Raw genomic sequence first — 19,672 nt, forward strand, 5'->3', positions numbered from 1 at the left:
TGGTGCTTCTAACCGCGGGCGTGGCGGGGACGTACCATCCGGGGCGGGATCCCTCGCCGGTGATCCCTGGAGAAGAGCTCCGACCGCCGGCCTACAACAGCTTGAAGCCGCTGTCTGCGGTGTTTCTAGCCGCTGGCGTGGCAGGGACTTGCTTACTTTCCATCCGGAGTGGATCCCTCGCCGGGAATCCCTAGAGAAGAGCTCCGACCGCCGGCCTACGTCATCTTCAAGCCGCGGTCTCCGGTAGGGAAGCACCGATTTGGGACTTACCTTGTCTGTACATCTGGCCGCCCACAGCGGCGACTGCGGAGGTTTATGGTCCCGACCACGGGGAAAAATGGAGGAGGGCTGACAAAACTTTGTGCCTTCCACCACAGTGATGAATGCTGTGGTGGATGTTTTTGTGTTACATTTTTTATTGTGTATTTTGTGTTCTTTTTTATCGTACTGCTGCTGGCAAGTTCATTTCACTGCACTTCATTGTGCACGTGATGAATAAATCTGACTATTGACGATTGAAGCAGTTAATTCTCAACAGGAGCTACAAAATATTTTTGTTTTAAGTACAAAAGTTTTTTTTTCCAATTTCCCACTTGGTTTCAGTTAGGTACACCAATTTTATGGTAAAGTTTTTATTTGGTAGTGTCTTGTTTAGAAAAGGAAGAGAAATAACAAAGTCCTGTTACCAGAAGGCATCCATCTGATCAATGCTGGCAAGCACTGGGCCTCTACTCGCTGGAGTTTAAATTGAGGGGGGACTTCTTCGAACTTACAGAATAATGAAAGGCATAGATAGAGTGGATGTGGAAAGGATGATTCCACTGGTGGGAGAGTCTAGGACCAGAGGTCATAGACTCAGAATTAAAGGGCGCTGTTTTAGAAATGACGTGAGGGACTTCTTTAGTCAGAGGGCAGTTAATTTGTAGAACTCATTGCCACAGAGGGCTATGGAGGCCGTCAGTGGATATTTTAAGGGAGAGATAGACAAATTCTTGATTACAATGAGTGTCATGGGTTATGGGGAGAAGGCAGGAAAATGGGATTAAAAGGCAGAGATCAGCCATGACTGAATGGTGATGCTCGATGTGCTGAATGGCCCAATTCTGCTCCTATAGCTTGTAAACTTGTGACACTTGTGTGGAAAGCCATGAGAGCTATTATGTATGCCCATAACTATACAGGCTTACAGAAAGAATACTTAGCATTTTTGAAAAACTGCTCCTTAAGACTGTCAAAGTTTGAGAAAGGAATATTACCCGAGGTTTGGCTAATGAAAGAAAATTATCAAGTAAATGAACAAAATCCCAAATGCAATGGATAATTAGAACTTTCTCACTTCACTTTCATAAAAAGAAAACTAGATTTTACTTACATGATACAAAAGATCTCAAGCGAACAATGCTCAGGCTCAACCAATCAAGTGAAAATAAACCCAGATTATAATTATCTAATGTTATTATACCATTGCTACATAAAGTGGGCTTTAAATTGCAAGGCATGCAAAGTATTAATACAATTTCTTCCATGATAATAAAGAATTTACCATACCTGCCATCTTCAAGTTGCAGAGCTCTAAGTCCTGCTAAACATGCTTCCTTATTTACCCGTTTCAGATCATCTCCAAGAATCACCAGGCTAGCTAGGCCAGTGTAGGTCATTGCTATGTGCCCACTGTCATACAAATGATGTGTACCGTGACTCTAAAATATAACATCAACCATGCATTAGGGAAAGTGATACAATTATCAGCATTTCAATTGTTTTATTGCTTAAAAAAGTTTAAATCAATCAATTTAACTGTCTGAGGTAGGGAAAGGGGGATATCAGAAATTATCATCGATTAAAGGTAATGCGTGAAACCAATTTTACAGCGGTAGAGTTGCTACCTTACAGCGACAGAGTTGCTGCCTTACAGCGACTGAGACCTGGGTTCGATCCTAACTATGGGCGCTGTCTGACTAGAGTTGGTACCTTCTCCCTGTGACCGTGTGGGTTTTCACTGAGTATTCCGGATTCCTCCCATGCTCCAGAGATGTACAGATCTATAGGTTAATTGGCTTTGGTAAAATTGTAAATTGTCCCTAGTATGTAGGATAGTGTTAGTGTACGGGGTGATTGCTGGTCGGCATGGACTCGGTGGGCCGAAGGGTTTGTTTCCGCTGTATCTCTAAAGTCAAAAGTAAAGTCGAAAGTCAATTTTTTTTAAGACAATGCTGAGGAGGATGTTTTCACTTATGGAAGAGTCTAGGATCAGAGGGCACAGCCTCAACAATTAAAGGATCTACCTTCAGAAAGGAGACGAGGAGGAATTTCTTTAGTCAGAGGGTAGTGAATCGGTGGAATTAATTGCCACATATGGCTATGGAGGCTGTCATTGGGTATTTATTAAAGTGGAGATTGCAGGTTCTTGATTAGTAAGGGTGTCAAAGGTTATGGGGAGAAGGCAGGAGAATAGAGCTGAGAGGGAAAGATAGATCAGCCATGATTGAATGGTGGAGTAGACTCAAGGAACATAGAAACATAGAAAATAGCAGTAGGGCAATCCGCCCTTTGAGCCAGCACCGTCATTCAATATGATCACAACTGATCATCCAAAATCAGTATCCCATTCCTGCTTTCTCCCCATATCCCTTGATTCCGTTAGCCCTAAGAGCTATATCTAACTCTTTCTTGAATACATCCAGTGAATTGGCCTCCACTGCCTTCTGTGTCAGAGAATTCCACAGATTCACAACTCTCTGGGTGAAAAAGTTTTTCTGCATCTCAGTCCTAAATGGCCTACCCGTTATTCTTAAACTGTGACCCCTGGTTCTGGACTCCCCCAACATCGGGAACATTTATCCTGCATATAACCTGTCCAATCCCTTACAAATTTCATATGTTTCTATAAGATACCCTCTCATCCTAAATTCCAGTTAATATAAGCCCAGTCGATCCATTCTTTCATCCTGTCAGTCGCGGCATCCCAGGAATTAACCTGGAATTACGCTGCACTTCCTCAAAAGCAAGAATGTCCTTCCTCAAATTAGGAGACAATCACTCCAGGTGTGATCTCACCAGGGTCCTGTACCTGAGGGGCCTAATTCTGCTTCTATGATTTATGATCTTAAGAACATGGTACAATATGAATATTTGAATATTAACACTCTCAGCATACAAAAAGGGATATTAAATTCTTCCACCCAACGAATTCCCCTCTTTTATTCCCTCGTCTATGGTGGAATTCCATACAGCTTAATCGATTTGCTGATAATCCTCCAAATTAAACTGTTCTACTGATATGATTGCTGATCTAAACTAGACAGCTGTACACAGTAAAGCATCTCAAGGAAGCAGGGAAAAAAGATCACTCACTCTTTAAAGGGACAACCACCTAAGCAATGCACAGAACTTTAATAAATACTAATTGGTTTATTAAAGGGCTATAACAACGTATATGTTATGGTTAAGACTGTAAACACATCAAGAAGATAATGCCCAAGTCACAAACTGTTTTGTCTTAATTCAAAATTGCTGGTAGTCCTAGAGTCATGGAGTGACACAGAGTGGAAACAGGCCCTTAGGCCCAACTTGCCCACACCGGACAGCATGTTCCAGCTACACTAATCCCACCTGCCCACATTTGGTCCATATCCCTCCAAACCTGTCCTGTCCATGTACGTGTCTAACTGTTTCTTAAACATTGGGATAATCCCAGCCTCAACTACCTCCTCTCACAGTTTGTTCCATACACCCACCATCCTTTGTGTGAAAAAGTTACCCCTCAGATTTCTATTAAATCTTTTTCCCTTCACCTTACACCCATGTCCTCTGGTCCTCAATCCACCTACTCTGCACAGGAGACTCTGCAACTACCCGAACTATTCCTCTCATGATTTTATAAACTTCTATAAGATCACCCCTCATCCTCCTGCACTCCAAGGAATATAGTTATGGTCCTAATGAAGGAATACTCCTGGGCTTTTTATTCTAACTTCCAGTTTAGTCACCATTGAATAAAGTACTGGGCTCTCATTGAAATACTTTCCAGATTCCACTAACCTCTGACACATTATATGGGATTCCCAGATGTGATGAACCCCTGAATCCACAGCGGTACAGATTAGATTCTGAAAATCAGAATAATAATGTTAAAATAAAGCACTGTGAACCATGCTTACGTGCCTTTTCTGTACATCTAAATACCTCAAATATTGAAGTATTGTAATAAATTCATTTTCTGCGAAAGCACTGCAAGTATCAATAAATAATACGTTAGGGTCCATTATTGTTTAATGAAACTTAAAAACAAATTTTCCTTCAGATCTCGAACAAATGGATTTCTTTTTATCAGCTGGAGCAAACTATAACAAGTACAATACTGTCCGCAATGAATTGCTTTTCCATCATGTTACAAAGGCACACCATCTCAACAGTGCCATCTAATGCCATACAGTATGTCCACTTCCAAGTCCATAGAAAGCATCTCTATGAACAATTATCTTTTATTGCAAATGTTCTGACTAATCTTTCTTCTTCTGTTATTTTGTCAAGCAACAACTATTTTATTGCGATTATTCACATTTTTTAGATAATTGTTTAAGAATGTTCAGTTTTAAATTGCTTTCTTACTTTAAATTAATAAAATTTAACAAATTCATCATATGAAAAACAATTTCCACATCTGACATCAAAACATTTTCTGATCGCTATTTATGATGTTTGCTTTCCAATTTGGCAACTCTGATTTAGAGAATATTTAATATCCCCAAAATACAAATCATTGAAAGCCGCTCGTAACATCAAAAGGGTGGGGCTACTCTGAGCCTTCAATGTCACAATAAAATCTCTATTATTATAACACACTTGATTACAAGCAGATCAAGTAATTTTAATCAATAAAAAATCCGTGGTATAGAAATACATTAGGTAAGATATATTTAATACAAGCATAATCAGTGGGAGAACAAATAATTTGAAAGTACCATCATTCTTGAACAACAGACTTTGCACAAAGGTAAGCTGTTATGATTACAGGTCGTCAGAGGGTAACAGACCCACAACTTAAGGACACTTGCATATATGAACAAGCTTCCATAATACTGTTACATTCAGAATTCCATCATACGTACATTTGGCAGATCTAGTTTTTCCTCTCATTCTCCACTTTTAGTTCTTTCTTATTAGTAATTTTTCTTTCTTATTAGTCTTCTGTTGTTTTGATGCCATTCATTATAATACTGTGGAGGTATGATTAATATAGAATGATTTTTGTGTATTTACCAACTTATGGACATCTATAATACGGAACCTGGTCATTATCCAGGGACAGCCTGTGCTGAAGGTCAATCAACCCAACAGCATGATACTGTTGAAAGAGTTCCTGAAGAGTGAACAGTGTCCTAAGCCTGAGAATCATCTGCCTCGTTAATGACGTTCCACAACAAAGGCAAGAGTTAAGGGGCTGTCCCACAGCGGCGATCTAATCTGCGAGTTTAGATGAGTTTGCCCTTGACTCAAACTCGCAGCATGGTCGACACGAGGTCTTAGGAGGTCCTATGAGGTCACTGGAACTCTCCTTCATGCTCGAGGGAAGTTCCCGAATACTTGTGGCCTCAGCTAAGTCGCGGAAAATGTTTCAGCATGTTGAAAATTTTTCATAGAGTAAAATTTGGTCGGCATGGTTCTTTTGAACTCGTAGTGCAGTGGAGTGGGGTCGATATTTAGTTACAGGCAGTCAAGGGCAGCCGTAGGCAATCTCCTTCGCTGACCGGGCATTTTGAATGGCTCATTGGAGTTTTCAGGACCAAGGAAAGGCAGGTAAAATGCCCACTAAACTTTATTATACTTCTTAAAAGTGTCTCCACTCCTTCTCTCCCCTTCTCCCTCTCCCCCCCCCCCCCCCCCCCGCTCTAAAGCACTTACTGTTACTGTGCAGCCGTTTTACCTTCCTCTTCATCGCGGGTGTGAAATTCAGACAGCGCTCCCCCGCTTTCCCTGACCCCCGCCTTTGCGATGTGTTTGTGTGTGTGTGCGCGGTCGGTAGATCCAGTTCGCGTTTTCAACGCTGATGGTCGATCCAGCTCGAGGTTTTCTAGGCGAGTGCCCTCAGCTTGAAGTTCGAAGCCACTCTTCTTAACTCGCCGATTAGGTCGCCGCAGTGGGACAGCCCCTTAAGGACTTTTGCTGATTATTGCACTATGTTCAATTCCATTCATAACTTTCTCAAAAATGACAACGTCATTACTTCCACGAGCTAAGAAGTGCCAAGAAATCTTCATGCCATCCAAGTAAAAGACAATGATCACCTCTAACAAGAGACTAGCCATCCATCCTAAGCCACCCCTCAATGCATTCCATCAACATTCTGCATGGGAGGTGGGTGTCACCACTGATCAGTAATACTTTGACTACAAGAATAGATCAGACATTATGTTCCACAATGAATGTTTCATCGATGACATCCTCTGAAAAGCAGACCAGAAGCTGACGGCATTCTCTCCACTCTCTTAATAACTATCTACAAAATGTTTGCCCAAGTTACTCTGATAACTAGAGCCAGGATTTTGCCATAAATGCCTTTTCATGCATTTTTTGACGATTTCACGATGATAATGCTTTTTTCACAATTGAGTCTAAAGCAGCCTTTTTTTGCCATTTTAATGTAACATTACAAGAAAATTTACAGCACCAACTGGAGTCATGCTTTAAGCATGGGGAGATTGGGGAGGAGTAGGTGGGGAAGGATCTAGTCTTTCCAAACTGGAGTCAAGCTGTGAGTAGGTGTGAAGTGTTTGGTTGGGGATGGGGGTACCAGGGTTAAGTATCTGTTTATCGAACCTGCAGTAGAACTCGTTCAGGTCATTGGTCAGCTGACGATTGCCCAAGGACCGGAGGTTTTTCCTCTTGTGGCTTGTAATTTCTTGCAAGCCCTTCCACACTGAAGAAGAGTCATTTGCTGAGAACTTGCTCCTCAACTTCTCAGAGTACCTTTCCTTGGCAGCTCTGATTCCTCTTCACAGCCTGTAGAGGTCTGCATCCCCGCTCCTGTAGGATCTACCCCAGCAAACGTCAAAATGCCTAAATTCAAGTCAACGCCTTGTAAAAAACTGAACGATTTGGTGAGAGTGTACAGGAGTGATATATTCTCTACAGACAACTGTGCGCTGTTTTGCAAAGCATGTGAGAAAGCAGTGAATCACGAGAAGAAATATTTAGTCTCCCGGCATATACAGACAGCTAAACACAAGTCGACGGCAGAGAAACTGAAGGTGGGAAATACGCAAGCTTGTCTCCTCACAACATTTACTGCTGGCTCCAATTGCAAATCTGAGTTTTCGAGTGATCTGTGCAAAGCATTCATTGATGCTGGAATTCCACTGTGGAAATTGGAAAACAAATCTCTCAGAGGTTTTTTAGGGAAATACACAAAGGAACCTATACCGAGCGAGTCATCATTACAGAAAAATTATGTTGACAGCAACTTCAACATTGTTGTGCAGAAAATTAGAGATGAAGTTGCATGCATCAAAATATGGATCTCAATAGACGAGACAACCAATGCTGTGGGGAGATATGTTGCCAATGTGGTCATCGATAAACTGGAGGAAGGTCAACCATCAAAGGAGTATTTCTTGACATTGGAAGTATTGGAGGTCAAAAAGCACAATTATTGCTCAGTTGTTTACATCTTCACTTGCTGTACTTTCTACTTAAAAGTTCCTGGCGATGTAGGTAAAGACATATAAGGAAAATGTGAGAGGGGGATTTTAGCTAGAAAAGATCTTGAAGAAGTACAAATCATAGCTAAATTTCTCAAAGGTAGTTGTAATGCACAAGATATCGACATGAATGTAGAGTTTGTAGCTTGTTTCAGGAATGCACCAGTGACCTCAGCCGGGGTAGAAATTAGTTTTTCACAACTGTAGCATATTCTGTTTGATAGACGGCAAAGTTTAACACCAGATAATTTGAAAATATGCTGGTAGTTATGTGCAACCAGGCAACTTTGGTCATTTAATGTAGTATACCTTTATAATGATCATTTTTAACCATTTTTGGTGGTGGAAATACATGCCTTTTTATGCCTTTTTTGTCAATAAATGCCTTTTTCCGGGCTTTTTTGTAATTTTATTTAGCCTTTTTGCCTGCCTATTTCAGAGATTTTTAGCGCCTAAACATCCTGGCTCTACTGATAACACTGCCAAACTCCTAACCTGTTCTACAAAAAAACACGTGGTCAGCAGATACACGGAAACGTCACTAGCAGATCGCCCTCCAAGCAGCCTAATATTCTAACTTGTAAATGTCCTACCACCAAGTTTAAATCTTGGTATTCCTTATCCAACAGCATTATAACATCATCTTCAAAAGGATAGCAGCTCTTCTAGAAACCAGCTCACCTCTCCAGTCACTCCAGTACATCCATATCCTCCCTACAAGTATGGCAATTAGAACTGCACACTTATAATTAGTGTTTTATAAAGTTACAGCTTAGTATCTCAACTTTTATATTCTATGGCCTGGCCTATGAAGCCAGAAATGTCATATGCCTTCTTTACCAGAGAAAAATAATAAATGCCAGTTTGCCAGCAAACCCACAATTTCAAAATGAATATCAATACTGTAGCCACAATATCCTCAAGTCACACAACTAAAACCATTTTATGAGCATGTGCCATAAACTATCCCCTTTCCTAACAGCTCATAGGCTAATGTCAAAATGACATTCAATCCCCAAAAATCAAACCTCAATGAGCCCCATATACTCTTTATTGTAATGCACTCTGAAATAGTGAAGTTCACGAACACCGTGCTCCAGAATGGAATAAAGCAAAATATCAAAAGAGCTAATCTAGAAATCATATATGGTTGAAACTTTTGGCAACTCTTTAATCTGTATAATTTATCAGATTGATAAATTAGCCATGAATCCGTTATTCACTGCACATCGAATAAACAAACCTCCTTTCCCACTACCAATAGCAATTTCATGATTTATGTCTTGAAAATTGCGAAATAAAAATATCTTTCATTAGATTATATATCAGAATTGCTAAAATTTAAGCAAATAGTTCAAAAGCATTAAGTATCAAAACATCATGAAGCATTAAATACAAGATCAAAAACAAAAAAACTCACTCACTGTCTTCAGTAGGAAGGACCTGCAGAGAATAAATCCATTCAATAATATTGATTTTATCCACCAGATGTAAGGCACTCAGCATATCCAGACCAGACAACGCAAAGAAGGCAATGGTCAATCTGCAAATATCATAAAAGATACATCATAGATTCATCTAATGAGCATGTTTAAGTTCTACATTATAAAACATATACAACACATTTTAACTATCATTCACTGGAAAACCTGATAAGTCAGGGCTCGAAATTAGCGGTTGCCTGGTTGCCAATGGCAACCCACAGTCCCGCGTGGCAACCTAAAAGCCATGCCATTTTGCCCGGCTTGGCAAGCACCCGGGACACATCTTGTGACACACACAAGACAACTCTACAAATGACTGGTTTCTTCAACAACCACATCCCATCCTGCATCCAAGTCATTAAACAGCTTAGACTTCTACGTCGACACCGTTTCATCCACAGAGGCTCTCGGCGCAAGCTTGTTTACTTCAACCACGGACATTCCATTCCATCCATCTGCTCACTACCACACTCTACCCCCCCTCAACTGCGTCACCCCCCACCCCAGCTGACCGCATGCACTGTCAACCGGGACAACCTCAGATCTCTCCAGCCTGCCCCCATCCCTCCACCCTCTCATAATGCCAACTTTGCCCTCCTCATGTTTTTCCTCTACCTGCTAAATTTTTGTAAGGTGTCCTTGAGACTCTTGAAAGGCGCCCATAAATAAAATTTATTATTATTATTATTGTTTAATTGTGAGCGGGCCCCCTCTCTATCTCTCTCTCTCTGTCACTCTCCATCTCCGCCCGCTGTCCGTGTCTCGGGTCTCCGCCCACTCCTTGTCCGCCGGCACGGCCGGCCGCCTTACACATGCGCACAACCACGGCCAGCACCAAGAATGGAACTCACTATCAAAACATGGAGGGGACGGGGGACACATTTTTTTGGCGGCAACGCTCGCATGTGCACACTCACACACGCGTGACGCTTCGGAGGCTCAATCCAGCGCTAAAAACGGCGATTTTAAAATCGGGATCACAAAAACTTGGGGGAGATGTCCCCCACCTCTCAAAACATGGGGGGGGGGGGAACGTGTCCCCTCTGGCCCCCCCCCCCCCCCGGGTTTTCCGCCCCTGGCCAGCACCAAAGATCCTATAGCGAGGATCTTTGGCCAGTCCATCATCGGCCGTGGTAGTGCGCATGTGCCGCCCTGCACATGAGCACTGCCATTGCAACTGGTCGGCGTCGGCCACTTTCTCCCTCCCTTTGCATGGTGGGAGATCTGGCTGCCATTGCTGTCCACTCGCCGCGACTGCTGAAAAGAATCACTCTCTGGAGCTGGAGTAACTTCCTGAAGTAACTCTTGCTTCTTGGTTTCCTGGTCCTCCAAAAATATACGAAATGGAATTTAAACAGAATTTAAACACTACCACCAAACTCAGAAAAATAACAGCCTATTGCATTGTATCTGTTTATTTATTGTGTATATATATATATATATATATGGTCTATGGTATATAGACACAGTGAACCTTTATCTCCTGGTCTATATTATGTTTACATATTTTGTTGTGCTGCAGCAAGCAAGAATTTCATTGTCCTATCTGGGACACATGACAATAAAACTCTCTTGACTCTTGACTTAAACAAAAAAGAGTTCTTGGGGAAAAAAAGAGCTACCTTAAATTTAATTGCTCAAGAAGGAACTGCAGATGCTGGAAAATCGAAGGTACACAAAAATGCTGGAGAAACTCAGCGGGTGCAGCAGCATCTATGGAGCGAAGGAAATAGGTAACGTTTCGGGCCGAAACCCTTCTTCAGACTGATAGGGGGTGGCGGGGAGAAGGAAGGAAAAAGGAGGAGGAGGAGCCCGAGGGCTGGGGGATGGGAGGAGACAGCTCGAGGGCTAAGGAAGGGGAGGAGACTGCAAGGGCTAACAAAATTGGGAGAATTCAATGTTCATGCCCGCCGGATGCAGGCTCCCCAAAGCAAGAACCTACCTGACCTCCCGGTGGCTCAGCACTTCAACTCCCCCTCCCATTCCCAATCCGACCTCTCTGTCCTGGGTCTCCTCCATTGCCAGAGTGAGCAACACCGGAAATTAAAGGAACAGCACCTCATATTCCGCTTGGGGAGCCTGCATCTGGCGGGCATGAACATTGAATTCTCCCAATTTTGTTAGCCCTTGCTGTCTCCTCCCCTTCCTTAGCCCTCGAGCTGTCTCCTCCCATCCCCCAGCCCTCGGGCTCCTCCTCCTCCTTTTTCCTTCCTTCTCCCCGCAACCCCCTATCAGTCTGAAGAAGGGTTTCGGCCCGAAACGTTACCTATTTCCTTCGCTCCATAGATGCTGCTGCACCCGCTGAGTTTCTCCAGCATTTTTGTGTACCTTAAATTTAATTGCTTCTGGTTGGGTACCTATAGTAGGGTGAAGACTATTCCATGCTTTAATTGTGCGGGGGAACTCCATGGAGCAGCCAGCATCTCTGGATAGAAGAAATTGGGTGACGTTTTGGGTAGAGACCCTTCTTTAGATATCCTCTGGTTTTAGTGTTTTAGTTTAATTTAAAGATACAGCGTGGAAACAGGCCCTTCGGCCCACCGAGTCCACGCCGACCACCGATCACCCGTACACTAGTTCTATCCCACACATTAGCGACGTCAGTCAAGAGTCAAGAGTGTTTTGCTCTCTCACGTCCCAGTTAGAATAATGAAATCCTTACTTGCAGCAGCACAACTGAATATGTAAACATAGTACTCTGTAAACAATGTTATCAACGAGAAAACAAAATGGTGTATATGTATATATGAATATATAACTATACACACACACACACACACACACAATTTCCCTCTTTGGATTAATAAAGTTCTATCGTATAGTATCGTGTGTGTAGGAAAGAACTGCAGATGCTGGTTTAAACTGAAGATAGACACAAAAAGCTGGAGTAACTCAACAGGTCAGACAGAATTTCTGGACAAAAGAAAATATTATGTTTTGGGTTGGGTCTGAAAAAGGTTCCTGCACACCTTTGGAATGTGGAAGGTAACCAGAGCACCCGGAGAAAACCCATGCGATCAAAGGGAAAAGGAGCAAACTCCATACAGACAGCACCCGTAGACAATAGACAATAGGTGCAGGAGTAGGCCATTCTGCCCTTCGAGCCATTCAATGTGATCATATTCAGGATCAATTCTGGGTCTCTGGCAATTTTAGGCAGCAACTTTATGGCCAATGTACTGCCCCATAGTCTTGAACTGAATTAAAACCTATAGTAGCTGTAAAGGGGGACATAGCATCACTTCGAGATTTAAGACTGAAAATGGATAGTTTTTTTTTTTAGTAACCAAAGTTATCAACGTATAATTTTTTGTGTGTTGGAAAATAAAATATAGTGGCACAGCTAGTGGACTTGCTGCCTCACACGCCAGAGATCTGTGTTCGATCCTGTTCTCGGGCACTGTGTTGAATTTGCACATTCTCCCTGTAAGCATGTAGCTTTCCTCCCACATCCCAAAGATGCATTGGCTTTGTAGCTTAACTTGTCTCTGTAAAATTGCCCCTAATGTGTAGGGAGTGGGTGAGGAAAGTGAGATAACAGAACTTGTGTTAATGGGGAGACAAAAATGCTGGAGAAACTCAGTGGGTAAGGCAGCATCTATGGAGCGAAGGAAATAGGCGACGTTTTGGGTCGAGACCCTTCTTCAAACTGATGTGAGGGTGCAAGGGGTTGGAAGAAAGGAAGAGGCGGAGACAGTGGGCTGAGGGAGAGCTGGGAAGCGCAGAAGAAAGCAGGGACTACCTGAAATTGGAGGTCAATTTTCATACCGCTGGGGGGTAAACTACCCAAGTGAAATATGAGGTGCTTCTCCTCCAATTTACGGTGGGCCTCACACCATGGAGGAGGCCCAGGCCAGAAAAGTCGGATTCGGAATTGGAGGGGGAGTTGAAGTGCTGAGCCACCGGGAGATCAGGTTGGTTATTGCGAACCGTGCGGAGGTATTGGGCAAAGCGATCGCCAAGCCTATGCTTGGTTTCACCGATGTAGAGCAGCTGACACCTAGAGCAGCGGATGCAATAGATGAGGTTGGCGGAGGTGCACGTGAACCTCTGCCGCACCTGGAAAGACGGCTTGGGTCCTTGAATGGAGTCAAGGGGGAAGGTAAAATAACAATTGTAGCGTTTCCTGCGGTTGCAAGGGAAAGTGCCAGGAGAGGGTGTGGTTTAGGTGGGAAGGGCCAAAATGACCAGGGAGTTACAGAAGGAGTGGTCTCTGCGGAAAGTCGACAGGGGAGGAGATGGGAAGATGTGGCCAGTGGTGGGATCCCGTTGGTAGACAAAGCTGGAGAAAATCAGCGGGTGAGGCAGCATCTATGGAGTGAAGGATTAGGCAACACTTTGGGTCGAGACCTAACTTCAGACTGATGTCGGCGGTGGGGGGTTCGTGAAAAAAAAAGGAAGAAGCAGAGACAGTAGGCTGTGGGAGAGCTGGGAATGGGAGGGGAAGGAGGGAAAAAGCAAGGACTACCTGAAATTGGAGAAGTCAATGTTCATACCGCTGGGGTGTAAACTACCCATGCAAAATACGAGGTGCTGTTCCTCCAATTTGCGGTGGGCCTCAGTCTGGCCATGTAAGAGGCCCAGGACAGAAAGGTTGGATTCGGAATGGGAGGAGTTGAAGTGTTGAGCCACCGAGAGATCAGGTTGGTTATTGAGAACTGAGCGTAGGTATTGTCCGAAGCGATCGCCAAGCCTGCACTTGGTCTCACTGAGGTTGATCATACGCTGAATAATCCAACCAGAATTTTGTTTGGAAGTGGAAAGAAATAATAGAAATTGCATTCTTTGCAACGTGTAAAAGGAGATGAGATACTGTATTGTAATTTTGCTGCATGTCATTGTGGTATATATCATGTCTTGATTGGTGAATATGTTTGGTTTGTGGCTTTATTTGAAGCAGAATATGCAAATGCTTCATTGACCATAATTCTGACTGGTAACTACGCACTGCATCCGAGAACATTATCGCACGTGTCATGCAAGCCGTCTTAAATGACCACCTAAACTGTCATTTGGCAACCTAAAAAGCTGCCTAGGTTGCCCGGCTGGCAACAGGGAAAAAAAGTTAAGCGAGAGCCCTGTAAGTGCTCCTCATTGTAAACCGCACAGCCAAGAATCTAAATTCTTGGAGAGAAGGCAGGAGCAGGGTACTGATTGTGGATGATCAGCCATGATCACAGTGAATGGAGGTGCTGGCTCAAAGGGCCGAATGGCCTACACCTGCACCTATTGTCTAAATTGCAAAGATGACACCTTGGAATATGTCTTCTGTGGCATCCTTACACAAAAAGGGACCAAGGTGATGCTGATAATTTTCAACTCATTTCTCCACTTTACAACTTTAAAGATATTTCAAATACTGTTTGCAATGCCTAATGCATCTTACTTAAAGAAATAAAGATTGTCGCAAATTACGTCAAACAAGGAATGCGGAGTTTATTGAACAGAAACAAAAGTGTCACTAATGACCAAGGCCGGATCGATTACTAGTGAAGAATAGACTATTCTGCCCTACATGCAACTCTAGCCCCACGTGAATATTCTGCTGTATCAAACTATAAAGGCAGCAGTCCATAACCATACTAAAAAAAAGCAACAAGACACACAACTACATAAAAGTTAACATAAACATCCCCCACAGCGGATTCCCCACATTCCTCACTGTGATGGAAGGCAATAAAGTCTAATCTTCTTCCCTCTTTATTCCCCCGCGGTCGGGGGAGTCGAACCATCCGCAGTCGGGGCGATTGAAGCTCCCGCGTCAGAGAGATCGACGATTATAATGATATGGAATAGCAATAGGCCTTGTGGAGAATCACACGCCTGCTCTACCATTCAACAGGATTGCAGCTGATCTTCTACATCAATGCCATTTTCCTGTTCCATCCGTACTTCCCTGATTCCTTTAATATCAGAAATAACCTGTTTTGAATTCAGGAAAATCAGTTGTGACATTGCTGAATAAGTCAAGTCTTGACGGGATGAAGATATGAAGAAGAATTTCAGCAGCAGCAATGTAAAAAGATAGAAGCACTGTTGCATAAGTATAGAACAGAGCTAGATAGTTTAAGTTCAGGCCAAGCTACGATACCTTTTCTCATAACCCATGTTGCCACCTGCGGAAGATGATCAGTCAGGATGAGAAAGGCATAGGAGCTGAAGGCTACTTAAAATAAGTTTCTATTCCACAATTTACCCAAGGAATTATTTTTTTTCCTGGCCAATTGTTATTTGGAAAATTAAAATCCTTGAGATTAAGGAAACACCACAGTGACACAGTTGAGCCACAGGTGTGCAGCTGTCTCATAGCTCCATCGTGTTGGGTTTGAGTCTGACCACCAGTGCTTTCTGGCGTTTGCATTTTTCTTTGTATGACCATGTGTTTTCTCCACATGCTCCATTTTTCTGCCACATCCCAAACACGTTGCCTGTGGCTACAATCTATCTATCTATCTTCTGCTATACATACCTAAAACTCCGATCTTGTTATCTTCCGGTTTGGCGGTCTTTCTATTTGCACAAAAACGGTTCGCGATAGCGTTATGATTTTTTGCCAGTTCACTTGCCGTTCTCCTGTGCTGCGAGTCCACCAAGTTTCGTTCCGATCGGTTGAATGTCGTAAAGGTTAGCGAGGTTTAAAAATCTTAAAAAACGCGCGTGCGCAGATCGATCGCTTCTCCTGCCAGTCAGCGCTGCGCGGATTAGTCTCTTCCCCTGTCACTCCCCGGAACGGTCTGCCCCTTCCTGCGCCATCGCGTCTTTACTGGAGCTGAGGAAAGCCGGCGGAGGTTTCCAATTGGACTTTAGGAGGGACCCGTAGCCCAGCCCAGTTCCAAGCAGTCCAGCCCAGCCGCAAGCAACCCCACCTCAAGCAGCAGCCCAGGCCCAAGCAGCAGCCCAGCATCGGAGACCCGACCCAGACCCAGCGTCGGAAAGCAGAGACTCTGCTCCCGGCAGAGAACGACCAGCGACCAGCGTCCGCAGTGAGTCCCTATCACACCGCCAATTCCAGCACTACCCCTCCCACTACCCACTATAAATCCAAGACCCACTAATGTAATTGATTCTTAAAATGTTCTGAAATAATTCAAAGAAAATTGGGGATGGGCAATAAACGTAGATGGGACTAGGGGAAAACAAGTGTTCGGCACGGACTTGTAGGGCCGAGATGGCCTGTTTCCGTGCTGTAATTGTTATATGGTTATAAACGCTGACCTGAAAGACATTCATAATTTACATACACAAATTAATAAAAAGTTAGCAGAAACTAATAGAATGGCAATGAGACCTGATGAAAATATGCCTGGTAGCTTTAGCTATCAAGTTATTGAATGGTGGAGCCTGTGAGCAGAGATAGTGTATGTCGGTTTTTATTTCTTACATTCTATGAATAGTTTTTATTCAACATCTGTAAAAAGTTGCGAATGAAATGTGCAGTAAACATAACTGCTTAGGTACTCCCGTGTTTTTATTATTTTGAAATCACATGGTGAATCGCAATATAGTCAAATTCCAGTGTCGACGTGTGAGACAGGCTGGCATTGTAAATTGTGAGGTATATTTCCGATAAAAACGCACGGAACAGTTGAGATCTCACAGTTGAGTACGAGACGGATCGGGCCCATTTTATTTTTAGTCACATTTTGTTTCAAGCAGGAACTCCTTGTGTTTTGTACATTATGCCTTCTCAGAAGGTCACTATTTTATTGCCCACGCCTGACAGTTCCTCGGTAAGTCTCTGCAATCGTTCATCCCACCAAGTGATGACTGCCCGTTATTTGCCTGCAAGGTGCAGCTGACTTTACGGCCCAGGTCTGAGCTGAAGGATCCAGCCGCTCTCTGGCGACACGTTATGCTGCAGGTAGAGGGATGCCCTAGTGCTGCTGCTGCTGCTGTGCCCCCTGCCCTGTCCTGGCCCGGCCCGGCCCGGCCCGGCCACCGGGTGGGTGCGGCGGATCTGACCGGTCACCTGGGCCTTCACGTTAATCTGCCACTGCCGTTAGCCCCCACTGACCCGCACCTTGCCCTACCTGCTGGTCTCCAGTGAGCAGTACCTCTCGGGCAAAATCTTCAGGCATCGCTCGAAGAAGCAGACGTGCCTCTCCCTGAGAAACTCCAGGTGCTCTCCAGCCGTCGTCTCCTCGGCCATGTTGGATCGCCATGGACACGCTCCGCCCCGCCCGGCCCGGCCCGCCCCGCCCAGCGAGTGCGGGAACACGCTGTCGCCACCACCAGGGCGGGAGCCGCACGACAGGCAAGCAAGCAAACGCCTGGTCTGCAGTGCATTTACTTCCAAATACTCACTCCCTCATCTCACGAGCAAAGTTTAACAAAAGTCAAATCTACAATATTAACTTTATTCAATTCAATTTATTCAATATTAACGTTATTTAGACTCTCCCATTTGTATACATTTATTTGCCTATGTTAACCAGTATTTTTATTTGTATTTTTCTTTTGTATTTTTATTTCTACTATCTTGCACTATGACCAGACGCTAAACTGCATTTCGTTGTACCTGTACTCGTATTTGTGCAATGACAATAAAGTTGAATTGAATTGAATTGAATTGAATTGAATTAACAAATGGAAAATCTTTCAGATTTAATAAAGAAATTACTAAATATTGCTCTTGTATATATAAAAATAGTTTTATTGTGAAAATGTACTTTTGTTTTAAAATGCTCTGTGAAATATTTCTTGACTATCCTAAAAGTTTAGTTTAGTTTAATGTCACAGTGAAAAGCTTTTGTTGCATGCTAACAGAAAGACTAGTCTATACATGATTACAATCCAGCCACCCACAGTGTACAGATCCATGATAAAGGGAATAACATAGCATTTAGTGCAAGATAAAGTCCAGTAAAGTTCGATCAAAGATAGTCCAAGTGTCCTAAATAGAAACAAAGATGATTAATGGTTGGAAACATAAGGTCTTCACAGTATGCCAATCGTGATCACTGACAAAAATTGAGGATAGCAGCAACCTAATTCTCAATTGGTCCAATGGTCCACAATTTGTATGATTAAATTTAGTGCTATTAAAACCCCACTCAAATGCTTAATTATGAACTAGTATTTGAACATAATTACATGCTGCTAAGAAATTCATATCTAAATCAACGTTTTGGATTAGAACATACACGTTAAGATTAGCAAATTTGCAGATGATACAAAAGTGGGTGGTTTTGCACAGTGAAGATGGTTGTGAAAAATTGCAGCAGGATGTTGATCAATTGGCCAGGTGGGCTGAGGAATGGTTGATGGAGTTTAATGCAGAGAAATGTGAGGTGTTGCATTTTGGGAAGTCTAACATGGACAGGATCTAAACCAGGGGTCGGCAACCTTGTTCTGCATAGGGGCCAGGACCCATGTCTGTGAGCGGATCACGCGCTACATCTATCGCCATAATTAATAAATGGCAGTAATAATAATACATACTAACTAAATTAGTAAATAGTAATAATACATACTAATAATACATAAATTAGTAATAATACATACTAACTAGTAACACTTGGTGTTGTTTTTCGCATTAGTTTTCACGTGTTTTTCATTTAATTTTCTGCAGTTCCCAGATCTCTCGTGTGCCCCGGGACTGGCTGCAGCGCCCAGGTCGCCCGCGTGCCCCGGGACTGGCTGCAGTTCCCAGATCCCTCTCGTGCCCTGGGACTGGCTGCAGTTCCCAGATCCCTCGCATCTCCGGGACTGGCTGTAGTTCCCAGGTCACCTGCATGCCCCGCGACTGGCTGCAGTTCCCAGGTCAACTCACGTCCCTGGGACTAGCTGCAATTCCCAGGTCGACTCGCCTGCCCCGGGACTGGCCCCAGTTCCCAGGTCACGAAAACGAATTGAAAAAAAAATACGCCTGCAGGCCGGATGATTTTGGGTTGCGGGCCGGATCCGGCCCATGGGCCGTAGGTTGCCGACCCTGACCTACACAGTGAATGGTAAGGCTCTGCTTGTGTTGTAGACCAGAGGGGTCTTGGAGTGTAGGTGCATGGTTCCTTGAAGGTGGAGTTTCAGGTAGATCAGGTGGTCAAAAACGCTTTTGGCACATTGGCCTTCATCAGTCTGAGTATTGAGTATAGAAGTTGGGAGGTCATGTTGCAGATGTATAAGACATTGGTGAGGACGCATTTAGAGTATTGTGTTCAGTTCCAGACACTGTGTTATAGGAAAGATGTTGTCAAGCTGGAAAGGTTACAGAGACAATTTACGATAATGTTGCCAGGACTAGAGTGTCTGAGCTATAGGGAGAGGTTGAGTAATTTAGGACTCCATTCCTTGGAGGGCAGGGGGTTGGGTGATTTTATAGAGGTGTATAGGATCATGAGAGGAATAGATGCACGAGTCTCTTGCCCAGAGTAGGTGAATTGAGGACCAGAGGTTTAAAGTGAAGATAAATTTTTTTAATAGGAATCTGAAGAGTAACCTTTTCACACAAAAGGGTGGTAGGTGTATGGAACAAGCTGCTATGGAGGTAGT

The 19,672-nt window shown here is 43.5% G+C and overlaps 1 protein-coding gene across 1 annotated transcript in view; it reads right to left on the reverse strand.

The window, feature by feature from the left end:
- The window catches only part of pggt1b (protein geranylgeranyltransferase type I subunit beta), a 41,221-nt gene extending 23,861 nt beyond the window's left edge, over positions 1–17,360 (reverse strand). The window contains exons 1-4 of the mRNA XM_033017448.1: positions 17,215–17,360; positions 9,125–9,243; positions 4,042–4,109; positions 1,549–1,700 (exon numbers count right to left, since the gene is read on the reverse strand). Of these exons, the coding sequence (XP_032873339.1) occupies positions 1,549–1,700; positions 4,042–4,109; positions 9,125–9,243; positions 17,215–17,333 (458 nt within the window). The 5' untranslated portion in view covers positions 17,334–17,360. The remainder of the gene's footprint in view (positions 1–1,548; positions 1,701–4,041; positions 4,110–9,124; positions 9,244–17,214) is intronic.
- Positions 17,361–19,672: the final 2,312 nt, after the last annotated feature.

Source organism: Amblyraja radiata, chromosome 3 (genome assembly GCF_010909765.2).
Source record: "Amblyraja radiata isolate CabotCenter1 chromosome 3, sAmbRad1.1.pri, whole genome shotgun sequence".
Classification (NCBI taxonomy): Eukaryota; Metazoa; Chordata; class Chondrichthyes; order Rajiformes; family Rajidae; genus Amblyraja; species Amblyraja radiata.